At 41.2% G+C, this 27,728-nt stretch overlaps 3 protein-coding genes across 5 annotated transcripts; 1 reads left to right on the top strand and 2 right to left on the bottom strand.

The window, feature by feature from the left end:
* Positions 1-501: 501 nt before the first annotated feature.
* Positions 502-3,603, bottom strand: rnasekb (ribonuclease, RNase K b). The gene is made up of 3 exons (XM_042007713.1): positions 3,378-3,603; positions 1,289-1,371; positions 502-1,051 (listed from the first exon to the last, which is right to left on the bottom strand). The coding sequence occupies exons 1-3, from the start codon at positions 3,453-3,455 to the stop codon at positions 907-909; spliced, it is 306 nt and encodes a 101-aa protein (XP_041863647.1). The 5' UTR covers positions 3,456-3,603; the 3' UTR covers positions 502-906.
* Positions 3,604-3,682: 79 nt separating this feature from the next.
* Positions 3,683-9,132, top strand: c15h17orf49 (chromosome 15 C17orf49 homolog). 2 transcript variants are annotated; one of them, XM_042007711.1, is made up of 6 exons: positions 3,685-4,022; positions 4,643-4,737; positions 7,100-7,201; positions 7,478-7,707; positions 7,790-7,894; positions 8,697-9,132. In XM_042007711.1, exons 1-6 carry the CDS (start codon positions 4,002-4,004, stop codon positions 8,759-8,761), a joined length of 618 nt encoding a protein of 205 aa, XP_041863645.1. In that variant the 5' UTR covers positions 3,685-4,001; the 3' UTR covers positions 8,762-9,132. The 2 variants fall into 2 exon arrangements, with proteins under 2 accessions (XP_041863646.1, XP_041863645.1); XM_042007712.1 differs by lacking the exon at positions 7,100-7,201 and having other exon boundaries at positions 3,683-4,022.
* Positions 9,133-14,537: 5,405 nt separating this feature from the next.
* On the bottom strand, positions 14,538-24,981 carry LOC121653928 (P2R1A-PPP2R2A-interacting phosphatase regulator 1). Of its 2 annotated transcripts, none has more exons than XM_042007708.1 (9): positions 24,208-24,981; positions 22,951-23,041; positions 22,507-22,563; positions 20,633-20,679; positions 20,493-20,550; positions 17,414-17,478; positions 17,280-17,335; positions 16,238-16,322; positions 14,538-16,161 (listed from the first exon to the last, which is right to left on the bottom strand). In XM_042007708.1, exons 1-9 carry the CDS (start codon positions 24,306-24,308, stop codon positions 16,041-16,043), a joined length of 681 nt encoding a protein of 226 aa, XP_041863642.1. In that variant the 5' UTR covers positions 24,309-24,981; the 3' UTR covers positions 14,538-16,040. The 2 variants fall into 2 exon arrangements, with proteins under 2 accessions (XP_041863642.1, XP_041863644.1); XM_042007710.1 differs by having other exon boundaries at positions 22,966-23,041.
* Positions 24,982-27,728: the final 2,747 nt, after the last annotated feature.

The raw sequence follows: 27,728 nt of genomic DNA, 5'->3' as shown, positions 1-27,728 counted from the left end.
TTTTATTAGTTATATTATTTAGTGGATGAAAAAAATAGATCAAATTATTAAAAAAGATTTAATCAGCAGAGAAGTTTCTTCTTTTGTCCAGTTTCTGCCTCCATGCTGAGGTACGCCAGGTTTCCAGCTACCAGCTGTTTGGGAATCACCTTGTTGCTGCTGAACCCTGTTTTCTGTCAGACTGTCGGATCTTTGCTGGTTTCACACATGAACCTAAAGAAATGGGAACAAACCTAAAGATCTAGTTTAAACCGGTTCTTTGCCAAGTCGTCTGTTATGTGTCGACACAACTCTGGTTCATCCTGCGAGTGAGGAACCTTTTTACCCTGAAGGATTCAGAGCTCAGTTCCTCTGGAACTGGTCCTGTATCAGGGCTGGTCCAGTAAAAGGGCTGGACCGGAACTGGTCCAGTACCAGGGCTGGACGGAAACTGGTCCGGTACCAGGGCTGGACAGGAAATGAAGGATGTAGATTCTAAAGAGAAAGTAAAACTCATTTTTACTCACAAACAAACTTTATTGAACAGGATCATCCAACAGAAAGTTTTTATCATCTCGATCAACATAAAGACACAATTATCTTTTTTTATTTCATGTAACATTTAAAGTTCAGAAAGCGTCCGGAGGGTCGGACCGTCAGGAGGGTTGGGGGGTCGGAGGGGAGGTGAGATGGTCTCCTGAACCACATCTGGGTCCAGTGGTTCATGTCTGGCTGCTTTCATGAACTCAGAGGAATGATGGAACATTTCAACACCAACAATAAACATTTAAATCCTAAATAAATATTAATTTATGGACAAGTGGGCGGGGCTAGATGCCACAAGACCCCACCCCCTCATTCATCTCAACCAGTCAGATCAGCAGGAGACGGTGTCTTCACGGGTCCCGGTAGGACCGCCGCAGGTCTTTATGTCACCATGTACTCCTGCCGCTTGTTGAGCCGCACCTGGCAGAGCGAGACGGCGCCCACCGCCACGTAGATGGCGGCGGCGATGAAGCAGTTGATGCCCACCTGGTTGTAGAGGCTGTAGATGTTCTGGGGAGGATTTTTACTGAGAGAGATCAGAGGTGTCGACGTCAGTAAACACAAAACTTTATTTAACGGTTACTCTGAGACAGATTGTACTAGTTAATCAATAAGTACAGGATATGATAAAGAAATTATGATGGAGGCAAATTAAAGCGTATCCATGGAAACAAGTTTTGTAAAGTCTGGAAAAGTGGGATTTATTGTCCATGTTTGGTGGACGGGAAGCAGGAAGTTGATCAGACATGCTGAGATGACTCACTCGTTCCTGATGTCCTCCTCGGTGAATGGGACGTCTTCGATCAGGACGGCCGACTTGGCGCTGAAGAAGATCCCCAACATGGCCTGAAAGACGACAGCAGAGAGGGTCAACACGAGGGGCGAGGACACCACTGGGGTCGCAGAACCAGAAAGAACCAATCAAACGTCGTTATTTTAGGTTTTTATTTTCTCCTCAGAAAATATCTGAACTAAAGACGCCGTTTCATGTTATTCTGCTTTACAGCCACAGGTTGTTTTTTTCTTTTTATAACTAAAATGATCAAATACTCGTTTTCGTCTTGAGTCCGAATCCCATCCAGAAAGTTTTCTCTACAATCAAGACATATTTCATTTAATCTTACAGTGATGTTATTTACATGCTGTGTGTCCTAATAATAATAATAATAATAATAATAATAAGATGAAAAGCGCTTAACGAGCTTAATCTTTCTAGCTGAATGCTCAGCAGAAATAATTACAAATCTTAATAGTGAATTTTAATCTAAAAACGGTGTTTAAATGTGTTAAAACTATTTAATGAATCATGTAAAAGGACAAAAACAGCTGAATCTTTGCGAAAGACCTGTGAGAAAAAGTGAAAAAAAAAAACAAAACAACAAAAAAACCCACAAAGACCCAAATTTAAACCAAGCCAAACAGTTCTGCATGAAAAAGGCCAAAAGTAGCCGAAGCCCACAGCTGAAGCATTCACAGAAGATATTACAGAGCTTTAAAAACAACAACAATAATAACCTTTATGTAAAAAAAAAAACAAACAAACAAAAAAAAGGAACTGGTAAAACCCGTCAGAACTGAGTGATTGTGGGTACGGTACAGGGGAGGGTGTGAGTGTGGGGTTAATGGGGTGCAGATTGGAGGGGGGGGTTGATGACGCCCTGGTTCCCGGTTCCCTGTTGTGCTACTTTCATGATTTGGTTATTATTTAAAAACTCTTAATGACTAGCAGCCCTGTTTTTTTTTTTTGGTTTGGTTTATTTATTTATTTATTTTTTCAGTAAAAGTTGTAGGAAATTTTCTGGTGTGTTCATGTACAGGTGTAACAGTTTGTTGTCTGGTGATGGTGTGGATTGAACGGTCGTTGCTTCTGTGATGTTTTTGTCTCCTCTCTCTTCTTTCCCTTTTGCTTCTTTTTGCTGTCTTCCTTCATTTTCTGTCCCCTCTGGTCAGGTCCAGCAAGATTACATAGATTCCATGATTCAAAGTAAAAAAAAAATATAAATAAATTAATCAGATTATCAAGAGGAGTCTTATACCCATAAACCTCCCCTTGGCAGAGCAAATTTGTTTGGCACAATACAGCAACAGACAATCATTTTACTGCCATGATGCTGGACAGGACGGGTAAAAAATAAACAAACAAAAAAACTCAGAACTTCTGTAGTTTACAGACTGCATCTTCTGATGACTAGAAAAATAAAAATAAAGGTTAACATCCAGATTAGACTGAAGTGGAAAAACTGACTTCGCTACTTGCTCTCTCTAAAGAAAAAACACACACGTGATCACATGAGGGCAAAATAAGTCACATGACTCATTTAGGAGGAACTGTTCATTTAAACAGCTAAACCAGGTCATTTAGACACTTTAATAAAAACATTTGAAACGGTGGGAAGTTTTTAAGTAAAATAATTAATGCAAAGGAGCTGTTTTAAAAATAAATAAATACATTGTCGTAAATCAAAAGTGTGTCGGGTTTTCATGGTTTAGATCAGCAAAAATAAACGTCTTTATACAGATTTTAATCCTTATTGTTTCATTAAAAAGGTGGAAATATTTGGTCACCTCCATTTAAAACCTACAGTCCCTGAACGCACCATCAGCTTCAGGACATTCAGCTCGGCCTGCTTGGGCTCAGTCTAACTACAGACGATTAGCTGGATTTCAGGAGTCATCCTTTAATTAACTTTGAATTTTCTCTTTTAAACGTTTTTACATTCTACGTCCATTTTTATCAGCTAAAATTTGTCATTTGTATATAAAACAAACAAGCAACCAAAGAAAAATATTACAGTGACAGATCGCTCGTATATTCATCCAGGAAATAGCCGGTTCCCCGTGTTGGCTCTTACCAGCATGATGACCCCCCAGATGCTGATCACGATCCCGCACGCAGCCATCTTCGGCCCGCAGAACAAAAGCGACGGCATGTCTGGGTTTTCTCCACTCTATCAATCGATCGATCAGGTGCTGGTTTTCAGTTTAATTCTCTACACAAATGAAGAACAATCCATCGAAGGACAGACCTTCGTCAGTCAGCTGATCCTCATCCGCTCGGCTTCACTCGGCGACGTTCGTTAAGTTCCGCAACCAGCAGCCCAATCAAATGTCTACAGTCTACACACCCCACCTTTTCCTCTTAAACTGACCAATGGCGTTCAACTTCGATAGTCGCGCAACATTTTTCGCATCCTGTCTGTAAACCTTTGTTGTGCGATATTAATATTTTTCGTCTGAATATGTAATTATTAAACAACTCAGAATAAATAAAAACGTCTAATTGGCGGTATAAAATCAAAGCCTTAAATTACTTTTAAAAATTCCGCTAACCGGAGGTGTCTATGGAAGCCCGCTAACGGCAGCAAGCTAGCTAACGTTACAGAAGCTAACTGCAGCTAGCAGCTAGCTGTCTGTTGTTTTTGTCAGGATTTAGTTTAAAGAATAAGAAAACAAAAAACTCCTGCTGCTCCAAAAAAATGACGTCTGCCTCTGCAAAGGTAAGCTCTCACCTGGTTTTGTGAATCTCCTCCACAGGTGTCAGAATAGTTTGGATTAGTGTAGATTAAAGGAGCGTTTCTCACTGCTGCAGACAGAACTCTATTCACAAATCACTTCATTTGACGGTTTGTAGTGAAAAACAAATACACACCTAATATAAACCTGCTGATTCTTTTCTCGTCCTTAATTAAACAAGTCTACAACTAAATTCGGCAATTATCTGGTTCTTAAAATCCTTTTAACATTTGTGTAATAACTATCATAATGCTACATATTTTTTGTTTTTCTTAGGCTTATTTTCTTGTAAATAATTTCTGTTGCATCTTCTTGTTGTGATGCATGTTCACTTTATTCTGTCTGCTTTCTGCACTTTATTCTGTAATAAGAGCTGCTGTAACGAGTGAATTTCTCCACTGTGAGATTAATAAAGTCCAATCATCATCATCAATATGACGTTTGTATTGATACATATGTGTGTGTGCATCCAGTTTAGAGAGATTAGTTACAGTAATCTGATCTGTTTGTCAGATGGCAGGCAAGGGTTGTATGAATACACTCCAGACTATGGTGTTTATGTCCATCAGCTGTTAGCAGACCAACATGAGGCTGTTCTCTGCAGGTGGGGGAGATCTTCTCAGCAGCCGGAGCTGCCTTCACCAAGTTGGGCGAGCTGACCATGCAGCTGCATCCGGTGTCCGATTCCAGCCCTGCAGGGTGAGATGCACTCAAGTTATTTTTCACACACGTAAGCCTCGCTGCCAGGTGTGTGGACGAGTTTTGCTCCAACCTGGACCGACAGCATCAGTCAGCGAAGGGTTCGGTCAGACTTTTTTTAAGCTGAAAAGAGAAAAACTGAGCTGGTTTCAAAGCTTCGTGTTTTTATCTGATCGGTCAAATTTGATTATTTTAAATGATTTGAGCAGAACCGACGTTCACTTTTAGCTTGGTCATCTTCTCTGTCTCTGTACTAGGGATGCGAATCCCCACCACTGAGGCCAATTCAATACGCATCTCGTTGCCAGCTTAATGATACATTAACGATACGGTGAAGCGCCCTTTCGATTCGATGGGATTCATCAATGATTTGACAGCGATTTGACTTTATACATATACGATTCAAAACTATTCAACGCAGTATAAATAATTTACAAGGCCAGACCTGGTCTCTAAACATCGCAGTCATTCTGTGTTTACCCGTGAGGGTGGGTTTGTTAAAGCAAACCAACAAATCCAACTTAAACGAAGATGCAATTCAGTATGGGCCAGACGGGATTCTTTTATTCCTAATATACTAAATCATAAACAAAGACTGTTTTTTTTCTTTAGATTTGTTTTTATTTTCATTCTCCACTTATATATTTATTTGAGAAATTTCTTATTAAAATAACAAAAACTAGAAGCACAGAGCAGACTTTCGCCAAGCCACTGCCATTTTTTGATGCTTTACCTTGTGATATGGCATCCTTTAAAATAGTCCTGGATCCAGGCGGTGATCCGGATCACCCCGAAGTCTAATCACTTGTTCCTTTTTGCATTTCTGACATTTCCTGAAGATTTTATCAAAATCTGTCCATAACTTTGTAAGTTATGCTGCTGACAGACGAACCAGCGTCTCCGTATACACGACCTCGGCCATGACGGAGGTCACGCAACGTTCACAAGCAGCTCTTTTTTCAGCCCTTTTACTCATGGTGTGCTCTGTCTTCCCTACGCTGAGTATCTCCTCTTCACCTGGCATCTCGCTTCCCTCCATCTTTGCTGTTTACTAGCTGCGGCTGCTCCACCCGTCTCCTGTCTGTTTTAATAACAACACGCCAAAAGATAGTAATGATGCGTTCAGGGCGCCTGGAAATATGGGTGCATAGGAGATACACTAGGTAATAATAGATGTAACCGTGGGATTTACTGATCTGGACACACATTTAGCTGAAGCTACCGGTGCAGTCGCATCGCAAACGTCCGTCTCAGACCACCGATGCAGAACGGTGAATCTCTCCATCCCGACTCTGCAAGATCCCAGTAAACAGTCCGATTATAACACCTTCATCCCAACAGCTATTAACTAGAACGTACAAACACCAGAATAGTCTGTTTATTTATCATGAATTAAGAATATAAAGTCGTATAAAAGAACGTGGATACTAGTTCAGTTTTAAGATTTTATAAATCGACATAAAAGTAATCAGCTTTTTATAAGCAGCTAAAGTCAGCGACGCGAACGATAATTACTGTTACAAGATGAAAGGCTAATAAAGTTTATCTTCTCTCATCGTTTCCAAACAATCTGCAAAAACCCAACATGACAGTCACTGGTTAATCTCCCAGTACGACAAACCACACAAACACCCGTTTAGTTTTTTCTGCTTTCTGACCCAACATGTCCGCTCTGGTCCAGGAGTCTGCTGGTTTGTCCAGGTCCAGCTCCCCATCCTCGTCCCTGCTGCCGTGTTCTTCCCAGCAAGCCGAACTGGTTCAGTGTTTTTCTTACTTTAACATCTAACCTGCTAAATGTTTTAAATGATCCTTTATTATTTTTCAAGAGTCATAAAAAGAACACAAACAAAAACATCAACAAAAAAACAAAATGAACGGGGGGCTGTTATATGAACAGCTTCTGTTACTTTATGACTTCTGATGAATGTTTCCAGATAACCTCCATGAATGGGCCCATTTTAGACGATAACTCGCCACCTTCCATCACGCAAGCAACATCTTTAACTTCCACCGTTAATTACGAAGCTTCGTCCTTTAAATCTAAAAACACAACGCTGGACTTCAAACCATCTTGTCAGCATGCAGCCATACGAACCCAGAACTTTCCAGGTACTCGTACGACATGTATGGTCCTACAAGCGGACTGAGGATCCATCTCTGAAATCTAAGGACTAGTTAGTTTAGTTTCACCACTGTGAGAACCACAGGTCTGGTTTGTGGATCCAGGTATACGATGCTCTGGGTACCCGGTTCCTGTTGCAGGACCCGGACCGGGTCAGATGGTTTCAGTTTGAGTTGTTTGCCAGCAGCAGAGCCGGCGGCTCTGGACTCGGCCGTGAACTGACGCTGTGTTCGTCCTCAGAGCCAAGTGGACGGAGACGGAGATCGAGATGCTGCGTACGGCGGTGCGTCGCTTCGGAGACGACCTGAACAGCATCAGCTCTGTGATCAAAGAGCGCACCGTGTAAGTGTTGAAGGAGTCCACCTTATTCCAGAGGCACATCACTGGCTTTAAAACCAAACCAGCACACGGATCCAGCATGGGTACAAACCACCATGTTTTATTCAGTCACTGATGTTTGAGCTGAGAATGTAGCCGCTTTAATCCACCTAAAACTGTACAGAGACAGAAAAAGACCTAAAGGAGCAAAACTAAAGCTACAGCAGGAAAATGCTTTAGATGGACTAATCTCTCCTCTGATCCGGTCTGTGGTGGTTCTGACCCGTTCTTCCTCTGCAGAGCTCAGATCAAGAGCACAGTCAAGAGGAAGCTGTACGAGGACAGCCGGGTCCCCATCTCCTCAGAGTCCCCCAAGAAAACCGTCAAGAAGCCCGCCGTTTCCATGGCGACGACCCCCACCCCCGCCGCTCCCTCCATGATTGCCGTACAGACATCGCAAGTTGTCGTGTCGACGGGGATGCAGAGCAGCCCGTCTCTGGGCCCGACCATCAAGAAGCAGAAGACCGCAGGTAAAAGACAGAGTTCATGAATCCAGCAACTCCAACGAAACTCCGGAAGTTTCCGCTTCAGATCTGGTTCTTCTCCCCGCAGACGTGACGCTGAGCGCCCTGAACGACTCGGACGTCAACAGCGACCTGGTGGACATCGAAGGACTCGGAGACGGATCCTCCAACAAGAAACTCAACTTTGACCAAGGTGGGTGTCAGAAAAGAGACAAAAATCTCTAACTTCAGGTGTCACATGAAATTTTCCTGCTTTATTCTTCACATTAACCCTTAAACCTCCACCACAGCTCCCCGAGGTCTCTCCTCCACCACCAGGAGCGGTGGTGTGTAGCTCTGTGGGGTAAACTGTGATGGATAGTTACTCTTTAGCTGATACGGAAGTTTTTCAGGCATTTCTATCCCCTCCAGGAGGTTTTCAATCCAGCCACTAAATGTAGTTTTATTCAGAGACTCTATCTGGTAAATCCACAATGATCCATGATAACAGCATTATTTATCATATTCCATCATAAAAACATCACCATCACTACTATGTTGCTAAGAGACCTCTATTTAGACCTGGACATGATGATGAAGCCACTTCCTGTCAGACTTTCCACCAATCAGAGAGCTTAGATTGACGGCAACGTCCAATCAGGAGCAGCCAAAGATCAACCAGTGAGCAGAAAGTTCTATGTGTGTGTGAAAAGAAGAAAAATAATGCTCCTCTATGGCTGGAATAAAGCCAAGAAGACGTTTCTGATGCACGGTGGCGCCACAAAGCAGCTGAGCTGGAGTTGGTTTAGTGAGGATAGCAGGTAAATAGTAGCAGGAATAACTGGAAAAAGTGGAAACATGGAAATAGTTTCTGTTGTGTTTAAGTCATACATGCAGTCATAAATATACTGTGGGAAAGTTTTTATTTAAGTGTGTCGAGTTCGTTCAGTCTGGTTTGTTCCAGGTTTGTCTGATAAAAACAGCTGATTTCTAATCCTGGTCTCCCGTCTCCTCAGAGAGCCTGAACCTGGACTCGAGCCTGATCATGAACTCCAGCGACCTTCCTCTGCTGTCCCGCTGACCTCTCCGGACAAGCCCCGCCCCCACCAGCCCAGCGTTTCCTCCCACGGGAAGGACCTGCCGGTCTGCTGACGTTCAAGAGTTAAATTAGTGGATCTGAACCTGAAGCTGAACCAGAGCTCAGGGTTTTATTTCTCGGCTGAATTATGTCTCATTAGTTTTAGTTTCCAGATTTCTGTCCAGTCATCATGAAGCTGTCGGCAGAATCATCCACCTGATTACTGACTCCAGCTCTTAGCTCAGATTAATGTTGATCAGTGTGAATATGTGAGCTGGATCCAGGTCCTGAAGTCCTGAAAATGTTGTGTTTGTGATCAGAAACTGAACTTTTCTGACGTCCTGTTCAAAATAAACTGAATCTGTTGAATCCTGGTTCAATTTCTCTGTTTTTTTATTGAGGACAGAAGCTAAAAGAAAATGTTCTCAATAAGGTTGTAAAATATAAGATCTGAGATTATGATCCAGTCAGCATCATGGTTGCTGCACCTTTTCCTCCTCAACATGTCCTGTAGCTTTTACTAATGAAACCGACGTGTCCTGTTAGGAACAAGCCAAAATTCCCAGTTTTCCAGTCCACGCTGGAACGTCACAAAGCCGGTAAAATGGAAGGTGTTGTCCAACATTTCCAGTCGGGGGCGGCCATGTTGTCGTTAACTCCAGGTAATTCCAGCTCATTGAACGATCGTTCCTGAACTCGTTAGGAGTCCTGTTTAGCTTTGCAGCTACCGCATCACACCACAGTCCAGTACTGGGAAGTCTCCCGCAGAGCTGATGATGGGCAGGAGATTAAGATGCACACTAGATCTTATAGATCCAGATTTAAAAATTACGACAAAACAAGCAAACCAAAGACTGTACCATGACGAATTCACCAAACCGCAACAGAGATGCTGTTTATACAAGAAACTACAGCTGTGGACCAAAATGGATTCCAGAACTAATACAGGAGATGACGGATCCGTCTCCTCCTGTTGGGAAATGGAAAAGTGATCAGATGACATGTGGATCAGCTGTTTAGCCAGTTGGAGCTAAACCTACCTTCAGTCATCCAAGAGGTGCACATGGCATCTCCACCACTGATCTGCACAGGGGCTCCAGAAACATGCTGAGATAAAGACCAGGTCACACCACTGGAGAGAGGATGGTGCATCTGGTGACACCAACCACAGATCTACGCCCCTCTCAAAGAACCAGGAGACCTCCAGCACATATGAGACTTTGTGTAGTGACTGATAAAAAAAAAAATGAAGCGAGGTGTTATTCGAGGTGAAAGTTTTTATTACAGTGAAAGATTGAAGGTTCGGCATTTAACTCAACCGGCTGTCATTTATGTTGCTAAAGAGCATGGAAAGAATGTGAGGTTAAGTTAAAAAGTGTTGTGCTTAGTCATAAACTATAAGGTAGTTCCAGTTCAAGAGGGGAGGGATGAAGTGACACCTGTAATGGCAGTTCAAGCCCACCAGGGGGCAACACTCTTAGGATTTAGTTCTGCAGAGCCATGCAGGGTGCACACAGACCGTCAGGATGTTATGGGTGAGGGTCCTGGACGTCACCCACATGATTTTCTGACACTTCAGAAAAGCAGGAAATAACTAAAATGTTGGGAGAAGTTAGAGTGGGTCTCTATATAGAGACATGTTGTCTTCCTATGTTTTTTTTATGTAAAAAATTCAGTTGGACAGAGAAAGTAGAAGTTGACCCAAAAACTTTTCTTCAGTCTGGATGTGGACTCAGAATCCGGTCCACATCCAGTATTCCAGTACTGCGTCGGACTGCTTTTTAACCCTGGTGTGATAGATGAAGCAGGTGGTGGAAACCTTCCTCCACCATGTTGACATGACAGCATCACACAGTTGCTGCAGGTTTGTCGGCTGCATCCATGATGAGAATCTCCCGTTCCACCACATCCCAAAGCTGCTCTACTGGACTGAGATCTGGTTCAGCAAGTCGTCTCGACCATGTCTACATTTCTAAATGTTTTGAGTTGCTGCCGTGTGATTGAAAAATGACACATCTTCTGTCTGATAGTACAGATTTTTATTGATAGTTTTAATATACAATATGTATAATTATATTTATAGTGTACATGAACTGTTTCCACTAAAACTAAAGTCATTCTGCATCGTTTTTACAGGTATGAGCTCATCATGAGGGAATGAACACCTGAATATAGGTTTTTAATTCTCATAAAAATACATCATCTCATCTGTCTCATGTCCAGATTTTGTCCAAAAGAAAAAGCAAAAATATTTACATGGAGAAAATACTTATGTGAATGCTTGTATAGATGTGCTTTTAGTTCCCTTTGTCATCTGCAATAAAACCCTGGCAGCCCTTTTTAAAGTTGTATCCCACTCTGGAAGCCGGCCACCATCTCTGAACCAAAAGGAAGCCAACTCTGCTCTGACTGGGTAACGCCAGCGGCCTGATCAGACTCCGCCCACCGTCCCACAACATCTATATGAACGCTGAAAATGAAAAAGGCCCAAAATATATTTGCTTTCAATCACCATGGCTGCCTCATGTAGTTTTGCAATAATTGAGGCGTCCTCTGTGAACCCCCTCTAAACATTTGCAAGCTGCAATATTGGAGTAACCAGTAGGGGGCAGCGCGAGGACCAATTTGACCAGATGTGAGGTCACAGGGTGGACAGAGGTAAAAATGACAGAAAGCTTCAAAGACAAACTTCTTGACCAAGTCTGAAACTACCCGAATATTTACATTGTACTGTAGCAGAATGCTAACCTCGTCTATTTGCGCCATGTTTATCGTTTTGTTTACTCCCTTCAAATGACACAAATCTGAGTTCTCTAATGCGCCCCCTAGTGGAATCCTCTGGTAACAAGCAGAGTACACAAGCAAGTATGCAAACAGCTGCAGCTCATGATGGAGCTGTTAGGCTACGCCAGGTTTAAAAGCAAGTATAATCTCGGGCTAAAATGTTGCTGGTACAAATGTCAAATCAGGCTGATGCAATGGCTCTATGGGTCCCCGAAAAGGTCATTTATTCAACTTTTGGTGCCAATAAATAGCAGCATTCTTTTAGAGTGAAACATCACTTTAATACTGAAACACCTTCTTTGTCTTTTTGCTACGAACTACATTTGCCTCAGAGGACAAATGGAAAGTGAACAGTGCTCCCAAACTGACCTCAGCGTCAAATTAAAGTGAGAAAAAAACTAAAACAAAGGTCATGTTTGTCCAAAGCTCTCAAAAGAAATATCCAGAAAACCCAAAGCCGGACGTCTGCGGAGGATTTTTGGCTTAAAAACAAACATTCTTTGAGGCAGAAATTTGTACGAACACTGGAAGTGCCGAACACTGCCGTTAAAATTCCAGGTGATGCCGTGATCCAGCTACAGAATGTTACCAACGGTAACACAGGGAAGGTGAGCGTGCAAAGTTTAAAACACAGAAAACTGTGTTAAAGCTACAGTTCATGTCTGTACAGCAACAGAAATTTGGCAGCGTCTTGTTTCGTCTGCGAAGAGTCGATCCCGTTTCTGTCTGCAGATTACTGATAAAAGCTTCGGAGTACACGGGTTTGGTCTGGACTTGGACTGTGTCTTGTTGGACGGCCAACTCTTTAAAATATTAAGTATGAACAAGGGAGGGCTCATTGATCGACTATGGAACTGATACTTTATCTGTCAATCACAATACTGAAATAAGTACCACTGTGCTGATACGAAATGTGCCATTTGTTTTAACTTATAAGTTTTAGGTAATAAAATTATGTGCGAATACCGGCCAGGATGTATGCCCTCTGTGTCACATGACTACGGTAGCCTATCAGATGTCATAATGACGCCACTGCTGATAATGCTAGTGATGTGTTACATGTAATCAATTTATTATTTTAAAAATATTTTCATTTGATTTTTTGTGCACTTCATTCATTTATAGATTTAATTATTATTTTATAAGCATTTCTTGATGTATTTATGTTTACGAGTTTTATCCATATTTCATTTTGCCCTTTAAATAGATATTACGGCACACCATACAACAGTGCATTTTTCCTATAAGGGGCTATAAGTATTGGTATTTATGCAAAAGTACCGTAAACTAATGGTACTGTAATAAAAGGAAAATTTTAGTTGAGCCCATTTCTAGTTTAAACTAATATTAGTTTAGTTTAGTAGCCTGATGAATATGTCTTAATAGTTGATGGTTTGATGCCCTAACTAACAGGTTAAAGGTGTTGGAAGTTTTTCCGTACCGGAAAGGATTGAATGTTAATAAGCAGTGGCCAAGACTTTCTTTCAGGATAAATAAAACTTTGATTACAGCTAAGCTAAAAGCTACTTTAAGGAGTTTTATGGAATATGTGCAGGACAACTGGTTAGGAGTCCATTGTGTTCGATTTCCAGGGTAAATGGTTTTATGTGAAAACTACTGAATTTAACTCTTTAAAGTCATACATGTCATATTTGATACATACAGTTTCTGAGACCCATTTCATCACTTTTTGGTAAACATTTAGCTCCAAACCATCTTCTATGTAAAATGATACTTGTCTTCTGCCCCCTGGTGGACATCGTTTGCACTACAATAGTAATTCCACATAAATGACAATTATTATTATTAACATCTTAATCCTGGTGGAATAAGATCGGCCTTTAGCCATTTCTTTCTTGAGAGAACTTGTCTTTTTAAACTATTTTAACCAAATCTGAAATTCCTCTCTGACCTGATTTTCTGGCAGTTTTAAATTTATTTCATGAGAAAACTGAAAAAAGTCTACAAAAATCATCTAAAAGTGAAGATGAGAATATATTTTTACTTGTGTTAAACTTTAATACTGGACGTTTAAAAGCTGTTTTCTGTCCCGTAGGAGGCGAACACATCGTCCTAACGCCGGCTCGTCTTCTCTGACAGGATCGACTCTGGGAGGGAAACAAGCTGAGAAATAAAGCTAAAAATTTAAAAAGCAGCTAAACGTACGATGAAAATGGTCAAAATTATTGTGCAAAACCTTGAGAAACACTGCATGTTGGAGCACTGACACACTCCGGTTCACTCTTTTATAAGAGGAATAAAGACACTTGGAAAAGAAGAGATCATAGAGACTATGTATGAACATGTCGGAGGAGGCAGGAAAACCGGCGATCCTCCAAAATGACCACATATTTTAGGCACAACGATGAGTGAAAGTACAAAACTGTACAATACCGTCAAAGTGCAAAAGCTGGAAGCAGAGCTGCAGCTCGTTTCTGAAACATTCGCCTTGGTGAACCTTCGACGTCCATAAACATTTATCCACACCGACGGATGAAAGATGTCTGGAGAAACACGTTTTTCAGAGTCTCGGAAGTCAGGTTTCCATTCAAAGAAAAAGCAGGCTGAAGAAACTTTTTTGAGAAACTTGAAAAGTTTTGATTGGTTTAAATGAAACAAATCAGACTTGCTTCTAATCCTACGGGCTGTAATTCAGTAAAAGAAGTAGTTTTGTCTAACTGAGGCAGGACCAAGACTCATGTTTTAGTACACACTAATAATTCAGACTTATTCAGGTGATCTGCGCTTTAAAACAAACTCTGGTGCCTTTTTTTTCCCCTTGATTAGTGTGAACGCATCATAACCTCCGACAACCTCCTCCCGACATCCACACGCATGGAGATATCATTTTAGGTTGTCTATAAATCAAACCCCAAAACGATTTTATCCCAACTCTGTATTAAAATCAGATTTATTGGTTTGTTCTAACCCCAAATAGTTTGGAGAAATCTAAAACGCAAACCAAAGCAAAGCTCGGGTTTTCAGATGCTATAAGTACAGCAAGAATACTGAAGCATTTTTCAGTCTTATAGGGGTTTGAACCATAATCAGCTATTAGCTGAGACGGTCGCACACAGCTCAGAAACAATCTAATGCTTTTGGAGGTCAGTTACTGGGTTGTTTTTGGTCTTTCTTCAAGTTTTGACTCTGTAAAACAGCCATGTAGAAAGCAGCCTGTGCTGCCACCTGCTGGATTTATTCCCTCCAAACTTTTTTTACAGTTTTTAGGAAACGTTGCTAATGTGGCCGATTTTCAAATAAAACTGGAGCAAGTCAGTCAGAAAGAAAAATAACCGGGAAATAAAAAAGTTTAAACGCACTGTAAAGGAGGGAAGAGCGACGTTTGTCTGTACAGCCACTTATTCACATATAGATACACTATTAACAAACGGACCAGTTCTACGGACTGGAAGTCAGGTCGTAAAACCAGTCCGTCATCCACAAACAAAACAACCAGCCGAAGTTTGACCAGCTGACGAAAACTAAAGCCTTTAAAACCAGAAGCACTCGGCAACCCTGAAACATCAGAAATGTCTTCGACTCTGCTTCCGTTGGGTCGGACAAACAGGAAAACTTCTTAGTCTGGATAAAAGATCATTTAGTAAGAGTCGATTGGATTTTCAGGGATACTGAACGTTTAGTTGCGTTGTGTATGAAACTCTATGAAACGCCACATGGGAATGAGAACTTCGTTAACCCGATAATTATTCTGCATCACTCCGAAGGAAACATCAGGAAGTTTACACGGCTCCTACAAGAAAACAGCAAAGTCCTGCTGGGTTTTCCTCCTGGAGACGTCAACTGATGTGGAATTTAATGTTCCTGCCTTTAGAAACCATCTGGATCAGCAGTCTGAAAGTAATTCATCACCTCTTGGGTTCTTGTCTTTAAGATCCTGTTTGATCAGTCAGAAGCTGAGAGACGGTATCCAGAAAAAATCTGGAACTTCAGCATCACCTGACTGATTGGTGTGATCGGAGCCCGAAGATTTGATCCCACCTGAATTAGAAGGACTTTTCAGAAACGTCTTCAGACTACGACAGACTTCTCAGACAGAATCTCGAATGTTTTGTGCTTCCCGTCACCATAATCCCCAGAGACGAATCCTGATTCACCACATCGAGGGTGTTTTAACAGGGTTACAGCCTCCCGTCCAACGACACAGCCAGCATGTCGCAAACGTCTTGAAAATTTGATCCTGTTGACTCTTATTATTCACAGTGGGCGTGGCCGGCACGAGGGGCGTGGTCATGTAAGCCTTTGCTTGGTGAGATGAAGGACTTCTGGGATAAACATCCAACTGGCCGACAGGACGAGCTGGTGAGCAGATCAGAAAACTTTCTCTGGATTCGTGTCCACCAGAAGATGCGGGGCTTACAGTGATGCTGGCAGGTGATTGGATAGAAAATAAGGTGTGATGAAGGTGGATGTTCCTTCTGCTGGTGGTGAAATGGGTCCACAGTGATGGGCCCACTGCTCTGGTTGAGGATGGGGGGCTTTAGTGTGGGTGCTGGTGGGTGGTAAAGGAGGTAAAGGGTGGGGGCGGAGACAGAGACAGGGGGCGGGACTGAGGACTGATGCTTCCTGCAGGAGGAGAGTCCGTCGTCGACTGGGAGACACTGAGGAGGAGAGACAGGAAAAACAGGATAAGTTTTCATTCTTTATTTATTTATTTCTGATTCAGGTGGTCCTTACCTGACGGTGTAGCTGCTTCGGTGGGTGGGGTCTGTTACCCCAGCAACAAAAAGCTTCTTTGGGGGGCCATCTGAATCCACCCCTCCTGAAAGAAAAGGGTTCAGAAATGTGTACAAATGAATCAACACAAGGCAGACAGGAAGTTTGAACGGTGAAAGCAACCACCACTGGCATCAACTCGCTTCCTTCAGGAAGGAGTTCAGGTGAGAACGGTTAGATTTGGTTAATACCAACATTTCTATCAATGCTGTTGATCAGTTTCGTTCATTATCAATTCTAGGGCCAGTTTTCTCAAGAAACTAGTTCACTAACAGGTTTTAGCATCAACAAATCCTCTTACGCTCCATGTAGAAATATCTGACGTTGTTCATTCATTTGTGTTTCTCTTCTTCTTTCTCAGCAGGAATCCCTGGATCAGAGTTCTGCTGCTGGTTCACCCTCTTTCCTGTCCTCTCCACCCCCAACTGGTCCACGAAGATGGTTCTGATGTAGGTTTTCCTTAGCTAGGTAACTATTTATGAGCTGGTTTATATGAACACAGTTATTATAAAATGGACTAATATGGATCATATTGATGGATTTGTTTTAAATGTATTATACTTAGGCTACAAAGAATTGGACTTTGATGACTTTCTTGTGAATTGATGCTGTAGAAATAAAGATAAATTGAACAAACTTTGGTTTTAGAGTGTTTGAGTTTTGTGTCTGTAGCGAAAATGTGAAACATTAAGCTGATTAAAACAGAATATCAACGTCCAAATTTCAAATTCTGCATCCTTTAGCCTCCTATCTTAAATATTAACATCAAATTTATTTAGTTTAATTTTTAACTGGACCTCTTCTACGGCTGAGGAAGGTGAAAACCTTCCACCACTAAGTCTGGGACATCCGTTCAGTCCCACCTGTGCTGCAGCTGCAGATGATGTATGAATCCAGAAATATTCCAGTAAACTGGAAGCAGTTTCAACCCCCATCCTGAGCTCTGATTCATTTGGTTTGACTTCACCAAGCGGTGGAAGCTATGAGGACAAAGTGCGGTTACCTTTCCTCTTCAGCGGCGTTAACGCCGGCCATCTGACGGTGGCGCTGACTGCAGGTCTGTTGGACACCAACACAAACATCAGCTCAGATTCAGACTGAAGAATACAGGAAAAAACTGTTTGTGTTCGTATGAACCTGAACCTCCTGGTGGGACTCGGGGACGAGTTGGGTGTGACGCCGCTGTCCTGAGATGGACACCACTGAAGAAGAAACAGGAGAGAAGTCAGTCTGAACTGGGTACAAGCCTCCCTTTAGATCATCGTAGTTCATTCATTCACAACCATCTGGTCTCCAGCGGGTCGGACCAGTACAATAACCTAACAATAATAACCTAGAAATAATATTCCTTTAGTAAAAGAAAAAACAGGTACATCATCACAATGTTTACATTTGATCAACTATCCTTTTAGGAAATATTATGAACCTAAAATTTATGGTGAAAATAAGTTTATATTAATCATAAATCTTTATACTTCGTCCATATTATGTATTACAGTTATATTTTTATTCACATTTCTAAATTTTACATTTCACAAATTTAACTTACAAATCACTGCAGATCTACACGATCTAAATATATTTAATCACACATCCGTGGAACTGAAAAATTGATTAAAATAACGTTTCAAGAGCTAGAAATTATTTTAAAACATACATAAAAACATCGTTGAAAAGCTATGAATCATAGTTTTTTATTTAAAAAATACAGTTAATATCTTCAAGGTCATTTTCAGGGCCAGGTTGGACATTCTGGAGGGCCGGATTTTGCCCCCAAGCCATATGTTTGGCATCCCTTCTTTAGTCTCTAATATGTAATTCTAGATTTAATGTGAAACTTCCAATCTGGATTTAGTTCTGAATAAATCTGATCTGGATTCAGGTTACTAATCTTATTTTAGCTTTTCCAGCAAAAATCTGGAATTTTCTCCATTTCCACCCTCTAATTTGGACTCTGTCAGTTTTTTTTTTTATCTGGACTAACTCTGGGTCTGGATTAGTCTGAGCATTTTAATCTGTATACTTAAAACTATCTCATCTGGATTTAGTCAGAATTTATAATCTGCATTAATCCTGAACCCAAAACACAGATTGAGTCTAACAAATCCAACCAGATCAGTTTAAATCTGATCTGAAGTTCTGGATCTGTGGATCAACACCAACCCGTTTCTATCTGGATCCAGTCTGAAAAATCTCATCTGGTTTTAGTTTGAACTTTATAATCCAGAATAAGTTTTAAAAATCTAATTCTGATTAATCTGAAAACCAATCAGAACCCTTGAATACAAATGTTCATTTGCAGCCAGCAGTAATAAAAAAAAACTAACAGTAATCTTCCAAATCTGGTTTGATTAGTCTGAAGACTTAATCTGGATTAAATCTGAACGTTTGATCCAAACAAAACCAATCTGTAACCTGATATGAATTCAGTCTGAACTACTGACCAGATTTCAGTTTAACATGTTGAAATCTAGACTGGAACATGAATGATGTGGATCAGCAGGTGAAGTGAAATTACATCCAGATTAGCGGTTCATGTGATGTGGATTCACTTTTAATTCACTAGATTTGAATCTGTGTTTAAACAGTTTATAGATCAGATGGTTTACATTGGCTTAAAGTCAGATGACTAAAAACAGAGCCAGATTCAGCCTAAACCCCCTCCCAACCCCTTGGTCTGAATTAAGTTTAAAGAGCCTGATCTAGATCAGTCTAAAACCTAATCTGGATTCAGTCTGAATGCTTTATTATTGCTGTCTTGATATTTGTTTCTTTATTAGTCTGAATTCAGTCTAAACACAAAATCTGGAATTGCAAAGAATCTAGACTGAAACCTGGCGTAGATTAATTTAATCCAGTTTCAACTCTAATTTGTAGATTGTCTAAACACTCTAATCAGGATTTACACTTAATTAGAATTTTGGATTAAAATCTAATGAATTCAAAGTGAATCCACATCACAAATCAGTATGAACTGCTGATCTGGATTTAGTTTCAGCCCTTACCTGCTGATACACTTTAGCCTAAAATCTGAACCAGATTCAGTCTAACCCCCACCCCTTCACTGATTTGATCTGGATTAAGTTTAAAGAGTCAGATCTAGATCAGTCTGAAACCTAATCTGGACTCCATCATGGATGTCTCGATATTCAGATCTATATCAATCTGGATTCAGTCTAAACACATGATGCGAATTTGGAGGAAAAATCCAGACTGAAACATGACGTTAACAGTCTGAAACTTTAATCTGGATTTAATCTCAGTCTTTACCTGCTGATACACATCAGCCTAAAATCTGAACCTGATTCAGTCTAATTCTACCACAATGATCTGGATTACTTAACTGACAAAGTCACTTTAAACCTGGTTTAAATCTAAATCCTCTAAACTCGATTAGTGGTCAGATCTGGATTCAGAGATTTTCATCTTTAACACCAGAGTTTTCTATTCTGACCTCACATTTCTGTCCAATACCACAACAATCCACCAAACATTCTGACTTTAACCCCTGAAAGCACACCACATTTTCACATTTATATCCATTTAAAACTTGGCATCATTAGGTTCCACTTCACACTTATGTGCTATTTTGTGTTGGTCTATCAAATAAAATCTCAACTAAATATGTTAAGTTTGTGATTGTAAAGTCACAAAATGTAAAAAAGTTCAAGGGCTGTTAATACTTTTTCAAGGCACTGTAGCGCAGCATAAAGGCCGACCAGAAGAAGAACGCAGACCTTTGTAGAAATAACACACAGAACAGTGAACAAGCCTTTTCTCATCTGCATTCAAACATTTCTGCTCCTGATTGGATGTTACCGTCAATCTAAGCTCTCTGATTGGTGGAAAGTCTGACAGGAAGTGGCTTCATCATCATGTCCAGGTCTAAATAGAGGTCTCTTAGCAACATAGCAGTGATGGTGATGTTTTTATGATGAAATGTGATAAATAATGCTGTTATCATGGATCATGGTGGATTTACCAGATAGAGTCTCTGAATTAAACTACATGTAGTGGCTGGATTGTAAACCTCCTGGACGGGATAGAAATGTCTGGAAAACTTCCGTAGATCAGCTAAAGGGTAGCTATCCATCACATTTACCCCACAGAGATACACACCACCGCTCCTGGTGGTGGAGGAGATAGACCTCGGGGAGATCTGCTGGAGGTTTAAGTGTTAATCGTAAAGTAAGAAGGTCATGGTTGAGATACTCACCACGGCTGTGTGGTCATGCCACTGACTGACCAGAGGAACTGGAATCAGACTGGAAGGACTGGGAGACAGAAAGATATGAATGGTGAATAAAATCTGGTTTAAACTCCAGGGAACGTCAGGGTGATGGTGTAGTTGTTCACCTCAGTCTCTGCAGACTCCCTCGGAGCGCCGTCTCCATGTTCTCCTCCTGCATCAAACACAAACCGTTTTCAGCCTCCATGTTGACCCGATAGTCACGAGTAAATCCAGCCTCCATAAAGGAATCCACCATCAGCCTTGGTTAGTTTAATTAGACCGGACTCTGATCTTTCTACAACATTGGTTTATCAGTGATCCAGAGCAGAATTCTGTCCTGCAGGGTGTACATATACCTGATCTAAACCATGGAGAGCAGACTGAGAGACAGCCACCTACGGGAAGCATCAATGATCAGTTACTAATAACACTAGTAAACCTCAGAATATTCATGTGTGTTAATGAAACCAATGTTGGAAGATCAGATGTTTTACAGCTAGTTTCATTCTGTTTGTCAGGATGTATGTAGTACTGCATCATCTTTCTTTAGGTCACGTGTGTTATGACAGGCATGTCCGGCTCTGGTCCTGGAGGTCCACCATCCTGCAGGTTTTAGATGTTTCCTGCTCCAACCTGACCCGTGCACAACAGCTTGTCAAGTTCACAACAAACCTGTTAATGATCCATTAAATTCAATCAAGCGTGTTGGAGGAGGAAACATCTAAAACCTGCAGGACCATAGACCTCAAGCACCTGCAGCCTCATTTATAAAACTGTGTGTAGCAAAGCAGACTACAGGTGGTGTACGGAGATGTGACGCACAAAAGCTTCCAGATTTCTAAAAGAGTGTGAACACAAGTCCTATGCCTACTTCTGTTTCTAAATCAGAATCAAGTCTAGCTCTGGTCATCACCAGGGTCAGAACGGAGGAGGAGAAGGGCAACAGGTGTTTAACGCCGTGTTAGAGAGGAGGATGCAGTTAATTTATTCCTTTGTTTTCATTTAGAAAATGAACATGTACAGATACAACTGAGACTGGTAGCAGTTTATTTAGTGTTAAATAATATTTCTTTCTAGATCCCGGGTGTTTCAGCTGGGTGGGCGGGGCTGCAGCTGTTGTTGGAGAGGGTGAGGCCAGAGACTCCACCCAGCACCACAGCAGCCGTGTCCTCAGAGGAAGTAATTTTGTCATTTAAAAGGCCCATTTATTCTCGATGGACCAAACTGTGCACGTAACAGTTTTGGTCAGTTTTCAGGAAGCTTAGCTATCCATCGCTTAATGCAAAAGACGGAGCAATACCACCAGAAATCATGGGGACAGTGCTGAGCAGAATAGCTGACATGCGACCAGTGAAAGAAACAAACTAGACAAGAAGAGGATCAGGACGGGAACAAAAATGTAAAAGAAGAATGAAGACGAGGATAACTGTAGTAATTATGCAAGCTTTTGAAGAAAGACTATATGTGAATGTTTAGGGCATGCTGGGCATTGGAAACAACTTCATAGCGACGAGTTACCGCTGCTAAACGGTGTCTGAAACTGACGTTGGTTCGCAGTAGTGAAGGTTGAACTCAGCACTGCCCCCTAGTGGAGGAACTGACTTAACAACCATGGCAACGCAAAACATGCATGGATGAGGACGGCGACATATGACCACGTTTGAAACGATGTCACTATTTACGTAGTAAGCGAGCATAAATGGAGCTTTATAAAGATATTAATGCACATTGTACAATTGTGAGATTTTCCATTAAGGGGCAAAAAGTACTGGTATTGATACGAAAGCACCATAAACAAATGGTATCATATGAGCAGGAAATCGTCAGTCCCCACCGCTCAGCTGTCGGCCCGTACTCCCAACGAAGAAACCCAAATATTTGCATTTTTATCGAGTTGTGAGAGTTTGAATCTCGGTCTAAATACACTGTAAACATGTCTGATCTGACAGGCATCTGACTCCATATCCAAACCACTGAGACGCTGTCTGTCTGTCCTTACCTGTCTCTTCTGGTCGGATCTGTCTCCACTCAGAGAGAAAGGAGACAAGGGGACGAGCTGAAGGAGGAGACAGAAGGACACATGAAAGAGGCTGGTGGGATGAATCCATCCAGAGTTAATTAAGTCATATTCAGGATGATCTAAAGAAGACGATATTGGGAGAACTGGACCAACAGGGTCAGCAGCAGGGTGGACAGACCTGATCAGAGATGTTACGTCATAAAAATTAACAACAGCTTGGTTTTGTCATTTTTTACAGAAAAGGATTAAATAAAGCTCCAACTGAGGTCTGCTTGCCTCCTCTGCTGGTTCACTTCTGATTTCTAATCCAGGAAGAGAAACCTGGTCCGTTTTAATGGGATCTGAAACTGAATGTGATGAACTTCATCACACAGAGGCACATCGTCTCAGATGCCTCAGATCTGGTGGCTATGGGACATTTACCTGGCTCATACGCACCTGGGAGGGGTTGATGGACACGCTGCTACGTCGGTACCGAGCCGAGGACACGGGACTGAAGACTGTCATCCCGTCACTAAGACACATGGAGACAAAAACAGACAAACACACTCTGTAAGTCCTAGAAAACACAGCTGTAGGTAACCTCTCATCTTCCCATCATGCACCTGGCTGTTAGAGAACCAAGCGCTCTCTGAGCATGCTCAGTCAGCCCATTAAATTAGTTAAAAATCATTAACAGCAGCAGTGGAGAGTATTCTGACTGGTAGCATCACCCAATGTGGTACGGGAACAGTACTGGCCGGGACCGGAGGGCCCTGCAGGGGTCAGCAGTGCGTACCATGGGTACAACCCTTCACGAGGAGCACAGCAGCCAGAGCAAACAGGATCATGAGAGACCCTCATCATCCTAACAGCAGTGTGGTGGAGTGGCTGCACTCTGGCTGGCGTCTAAGGAGAACTCAGGAGGAGCTTCTTCCCTCAGGCCTGTACTAGTGATAAATGGGTGTGCACAGCTTCGGATGTATGTACGACTGCGTTTCACTGCCATCTTACAAGTGACAAATAAAAAACTTGAAACTTGTTGACATGTTTGATAGAGGAACTACCTACAACAAGAAAAACGAGGTGGATTGAGATAACCAGCGACATCACAATCCATACAGCCTAAGGTCTGCTTCTGATAAGTTCTGGGAACAAAGATTCAGTATGAAGATTATAACTATGTGGATGTTGAACTGTCACGACGATACAGGAGCCTATTTTTTGTCAATCTATTGCAGTAATTTGTGGAAAATGCTGTTAACACCCAGTCATTATGGGTGGGCGAATCAATACTTTGATATCTGCCAGGAAAAATATCAGATTCAATACTTTTGTTAAATATCATGATGCAACTGAGCTGGTACAAGACATTCAATCTAATTTCTGAGAGTTTTAGGAAATAAAATTATGAGTGGAAACTGGCTGTAGTGCATTCCTTCTGTGTCACATGATTATGGTAGCCTATCAGATATCATGATGATGCTCAACAAGCGATCCACAAGGGTCAAACAAAGAAATTAATCAAGTAAAAATTGTTTTATTGAATAATAATTCTATAGCTGAATGAAACATTTGTTTCTATTTATAATCTGAATATATTTTATAATAACAAATTAGGTGTTTCAGTTTATTAAAGTATACATTTGATATTATTTGAGTGGGATTCAGTGCTTTGTATGTGGTTGTAGTACCACTGACCTGACACTGGTGATCATGGGGGCGCTATTTGACCTCCTGAGCGCTCCGCCTCCTGCTCCACCAGCTGCGCCTGCGCATTGGTCCACTTCCATCCGTTCCATACTTGGGTCCACAGGCCCGGCGGTGGCGGCGCCACCTACCGTCCTTCGACCTTCTGACGGTGGTGACGGGCTCTACTCTAGCCCGGTGGAAGCCTGACCCGCAGGCCTCACTGGCAGCGAACCCAGAGCCGCCGAGACAGCGGACTCAACACCGCAGCTGCCGTCCCTCTATCGCATTTCCGCCGATAAATCCCCGTGTCTGTGTGTGACTGTGAGACAGAGCGACCACGATCCCCGCAGATACGCTTCACTTGCTATCGTCTCTGACGACGATATATATATTTTTACTGAAACTGAAGTAAAATACGAACCCCGCGCGAAAACACTCGAGACAAAGTTTGGTAACCGCTGATGCTTAACTACCGCCCGGCTGTCCCACTTCTAGGGGGGAACTTTTAACTCGAGTCCACACAGGTGACGTGACTTTTAGGATTAGCTGTTGAGCTAACTTGGTTTGCAGTAAAACCTCCAGGCAGAGATCAGAAAACCGCTAAACAGCGGACGGAACGGGCAAAACCCGAGCTGCTCCTCCTGTTCTCCGGAACAGGTCGTCTCACAGTCCCCAAGGCCGCCAAACAGACCCTCCAAAGAGACGCGGAATCAGTGAAAAATAACAGTTTGAAAGATTTTTACAACATAGTCCTTCAGCAAATAGAGGTAGTTCTCCATTTGTAGAAACGGCGCCTCCCTCTGGTCACAGGGGGGACTGCAGCGCGGACAACAAGCGGCAGAGAGAAAGTCCACATCATCTTTAATCCATCCATCACTTCCACATAATATAAACATATTATTTTACCAGCTGGAAATATGATTTTATTACAAGTTATGTTTGTATTTTATTACTTTTCTCTCTTCTGACTTTGATACTTTAGGATTGTGGGAATAAAGATCTGAGCAGGTCTGACATCTGAATCATTTATGATTCACATAAAATGTGGTTTGGGACATGAATACTGAATATGTTTTGTGATATAAAATTAAACATTTTTTACTAATGTGTATACATTATTATGTTATTTTGTTTTAATGGCAACACATTGTAAAAAGTTGGAACAGGAGCAACAAAAGGCTGGAAAAGTACCTGGTACAAACCAGAAACACCTGGAGGAGCATTGGACAACTAACCAGGTTACCTGGCAACAGGTCAGTAACATGACTGGTATAAAAGGAGCATTTCAGAGAGGCAGAGTCTCAGATGGAAAGATGGACAGAGCTTCACCAATCTGAGACAAACTGGATCTAAAACTGGAAAAGTTTCAGAAAAATGTCACTGAAAGTAAAACGGCAAAGACTTGAAAGATCAAACCAACATGAAAGAAAACGCTGTGGATGTACACATTTAATAACTCATTAAAGGTTTTTAAATATTCTGAATTGTTAAATGTTTTTATTAGTAAAGTTTCCATGAGCATCTATGTTGTTTTTTATTTTTATTTATATTTGTTTTGAGGGAGAACAGATATTTCCCCACTGTGACCTCTAAAGGGCGCTACACAGACGTTAACATACAGTCTTGTAGAAAGTCCTGCTGGATAAATGTGAGGCAGAAGGTGCTCCATGTGTACAACAGCACTAAGTTCATAACTCTATTTATTATTATTATTATTATGTGGCATTAAATGGCTGATATTATGTCAGAATTACTGGCTTCACATTTCCCTCTGGTGTGACTTTGAGAAAAGCAGATCTCTTCATCTGAGAAGTGAGATAAATGTTGTTGTTGTAAAATTATCAAGGTGTTGCGCGTTACCAGGACAACGAAGCAGAACTGATAAGACTTCATTGATCCCACTGTGGGGAATTTACAGCAGGAAGAATGTGGGACGGTCCCAGAGAGAAAGGGTGGACGGACACAGGCTGCAGGGACGGGGGCAGTAACTACAGCAGCAGTAGTAATCCCAGCTAACTACGTACATGTTCTACAGCGTGTTACGTTACAAATATTCAAAATAATCAGTTATTTATGCAAAGAGTGGTGAGAAGTGCTGGGGTGTAACGAGCTGGACGACTGGGCTGATAGGACCTGAGCTGGATACTAATCACATTAATCATTAATCAGGAACGTATCAGGGGAGTCTCAGATCCTGGAGGACAGAACCGGACTTAGTGTGAAGTTATGCTGCAGGAATGTTGCTTTCCTTTGTTGTGAGTCCCTAAACTCCTCCATCTGCTTTGAGTCGTCATCTCTGAAATATGGTGAAACAGGACACCAGTAGACCTTAACCCCTTCACTGCCTCCAGACTGCCCGGGTTCCTCCACAGAGCTTAAACTGGGCCGGACCAGGTCCTGGACTGAGACCTGGATCTGGACCTAATCCAGGACCAGAATCTATCTTAAGCTTAAACTTAACTGGACATTTATGAGTCTTTATCTGATGGCTATTTATATTAAAAATTACGAGACAATTATTAACATGTGAAATAAAAACTTTGTATTAATAAATTTTAAATTAAATATAAAAAATTATTTTTGATTTTAAATTTTATGAAATGAACTTTAATAAATTAGTTAAATAAAGTTGAATTGGGTTCATGTTTTAATGAATTAAATTAATTTGATTACTAACATTTAATTAGTTTTAAAACTGATAAAAATAAATTTGATTTATAACATTTTTATACTTTTATTTATACAGACCCATTTAGAGACACAGTCTCATTTACAAAACAGACCTATTAGCTATACAAACATGCACGTCTCTGAAGAAGTTTATTAAATTAGATCAATTATTACATTTCTTTAATTAAATATTTTATTAAATATATTTTATTTTTAACTCTCTTTAGGTATTAATTACAATTAACTTAAAATTCATATTTTAACTTAAAACCGTGTAAATAATCTCCAGCTTTATTGTAAAAATTGAATTTATAGTCTTTTTTTCTGTATTCTGACTTATTGTCTTTTAATTTATTGTAAGCATATTTTAGCTGAAGTGGCTAAAAGCTGTAATTATGAGCATTTTTAGTTCATCCATTGCTCTTTAGACATTCATACAATAGTTCACTCTGCAGAAATCAATTTAAAATATGACTTGTTAGTGTTGTAAGTTCATATAGCAGCAGTTTTTGGTTTTTCAGGAGTCTGATATTGTTAAATTTCCCATTAGATGTTCTTTTTTTATCACAGTGGTTTGTAGAAGGATGAAAACATTTAAAAGTAAACAACTATATGAGCCACCTCCACAGTTAATAACACATAATGAGTCCAGTCTAACACATCTGGCCTTGAATAACGGTACTAATGCTGGACGATCCGGCACATTTCCTCCAGACATGATCCAGACAGTTTCCTTCTGGCCGCGGGGCCTTGTCTGGCTCACAACACTTGCTGTAATGCATGTCAAAGGTGGCTTTCGACATTTGGATCACATTTGGTCTGTAGGACACATTCCACAACCCAAGTTAGACCCTGCACAC

This window comes from Melanotaenia boesemani, chromosome 15 (assembly GCF_017639745.1).
Source record: "Melanotaenia boesemani isolate fMelBoe1 chromosome 15, fMelBoe1.pri, whole genome shotgun sequence".
NCBI lineage: Eukaryota > Metazoa > Chordata > Actinopteri > Atheriniformes > Melanotaeniidae > Melanotaenia > Melanotaenia boesemani.
This window is presented reverse-complemented; position numbering and strand designations above follow the sequence as displayed.

Excerpts from the sequence above, each read along its gene's own strand:
- rnasekb (XM_042007713.1), bottom strand. The coding sequence starts at position 3,455 with ATGCCGTCGCTTTTGTTCTGCGGGCCGAAGATGGCTGCGTGCGGGATC. Across the intron at positions 1,372-3,377 it reads TCTGGGGGGTCATCATGCTG|GCCATGTTGGGGATCTTCTT; the intron begins GTAAGAGCCAAC and ends GTCGTCTTTCAG. Across the intron at positions 1,052-1,288 it reads GAGGAGGACATCAGGAACGA|TAAAAATCCTCCCCAGAACA; the intron begins GTGAGTCATCTC and ends GATCTCTCTCAG.
- c15h17orf49 (XM_042007711.1), top strand. The coding sequence starts at position 4,002 with ATGACGTCTGCCTCTGCAAAG. Across the intron at positions 4,023-4,642 it reads TGACGTCTGCCTCTGCAAAG|GTGGGGGAGATCTTCTCAGC; the intron begins GTAAGCTCTCAC and ends TGTTCTCTGCAG. Across the intron at positions 7,202-7,477 it reads GTGATCAAAGAGCGCACCGT|AGCTCAGATCAAGAGCACAG; the intron begins GTAAGTGTTGAA and ends CTTCCTCTGCAG.
- LOC121653928 (XM_042007708.1), bottom strand. The coding sequence starts at position 24,308 with ATGGAACGGATGGAAGTGGACCAATGCGCAGGCGCAGCTGGTGGAGCA. Across the intron at positions 17,479-20,492 it reads GGCATGACCACACAGCCGTG|TGGTGTCCATCTCAGGACAG; the intron begins GTGAGTATCTCA and ends TTTCTTCTTCAG. Across the intron at positions 16,323-17,279 it reads AACGCCGCTGAAGAGGAAAG|GAGGGGTGGATTCAGATGGC; the intron begins GTAACCGCACTT and ends CTTTTCTTTCAG.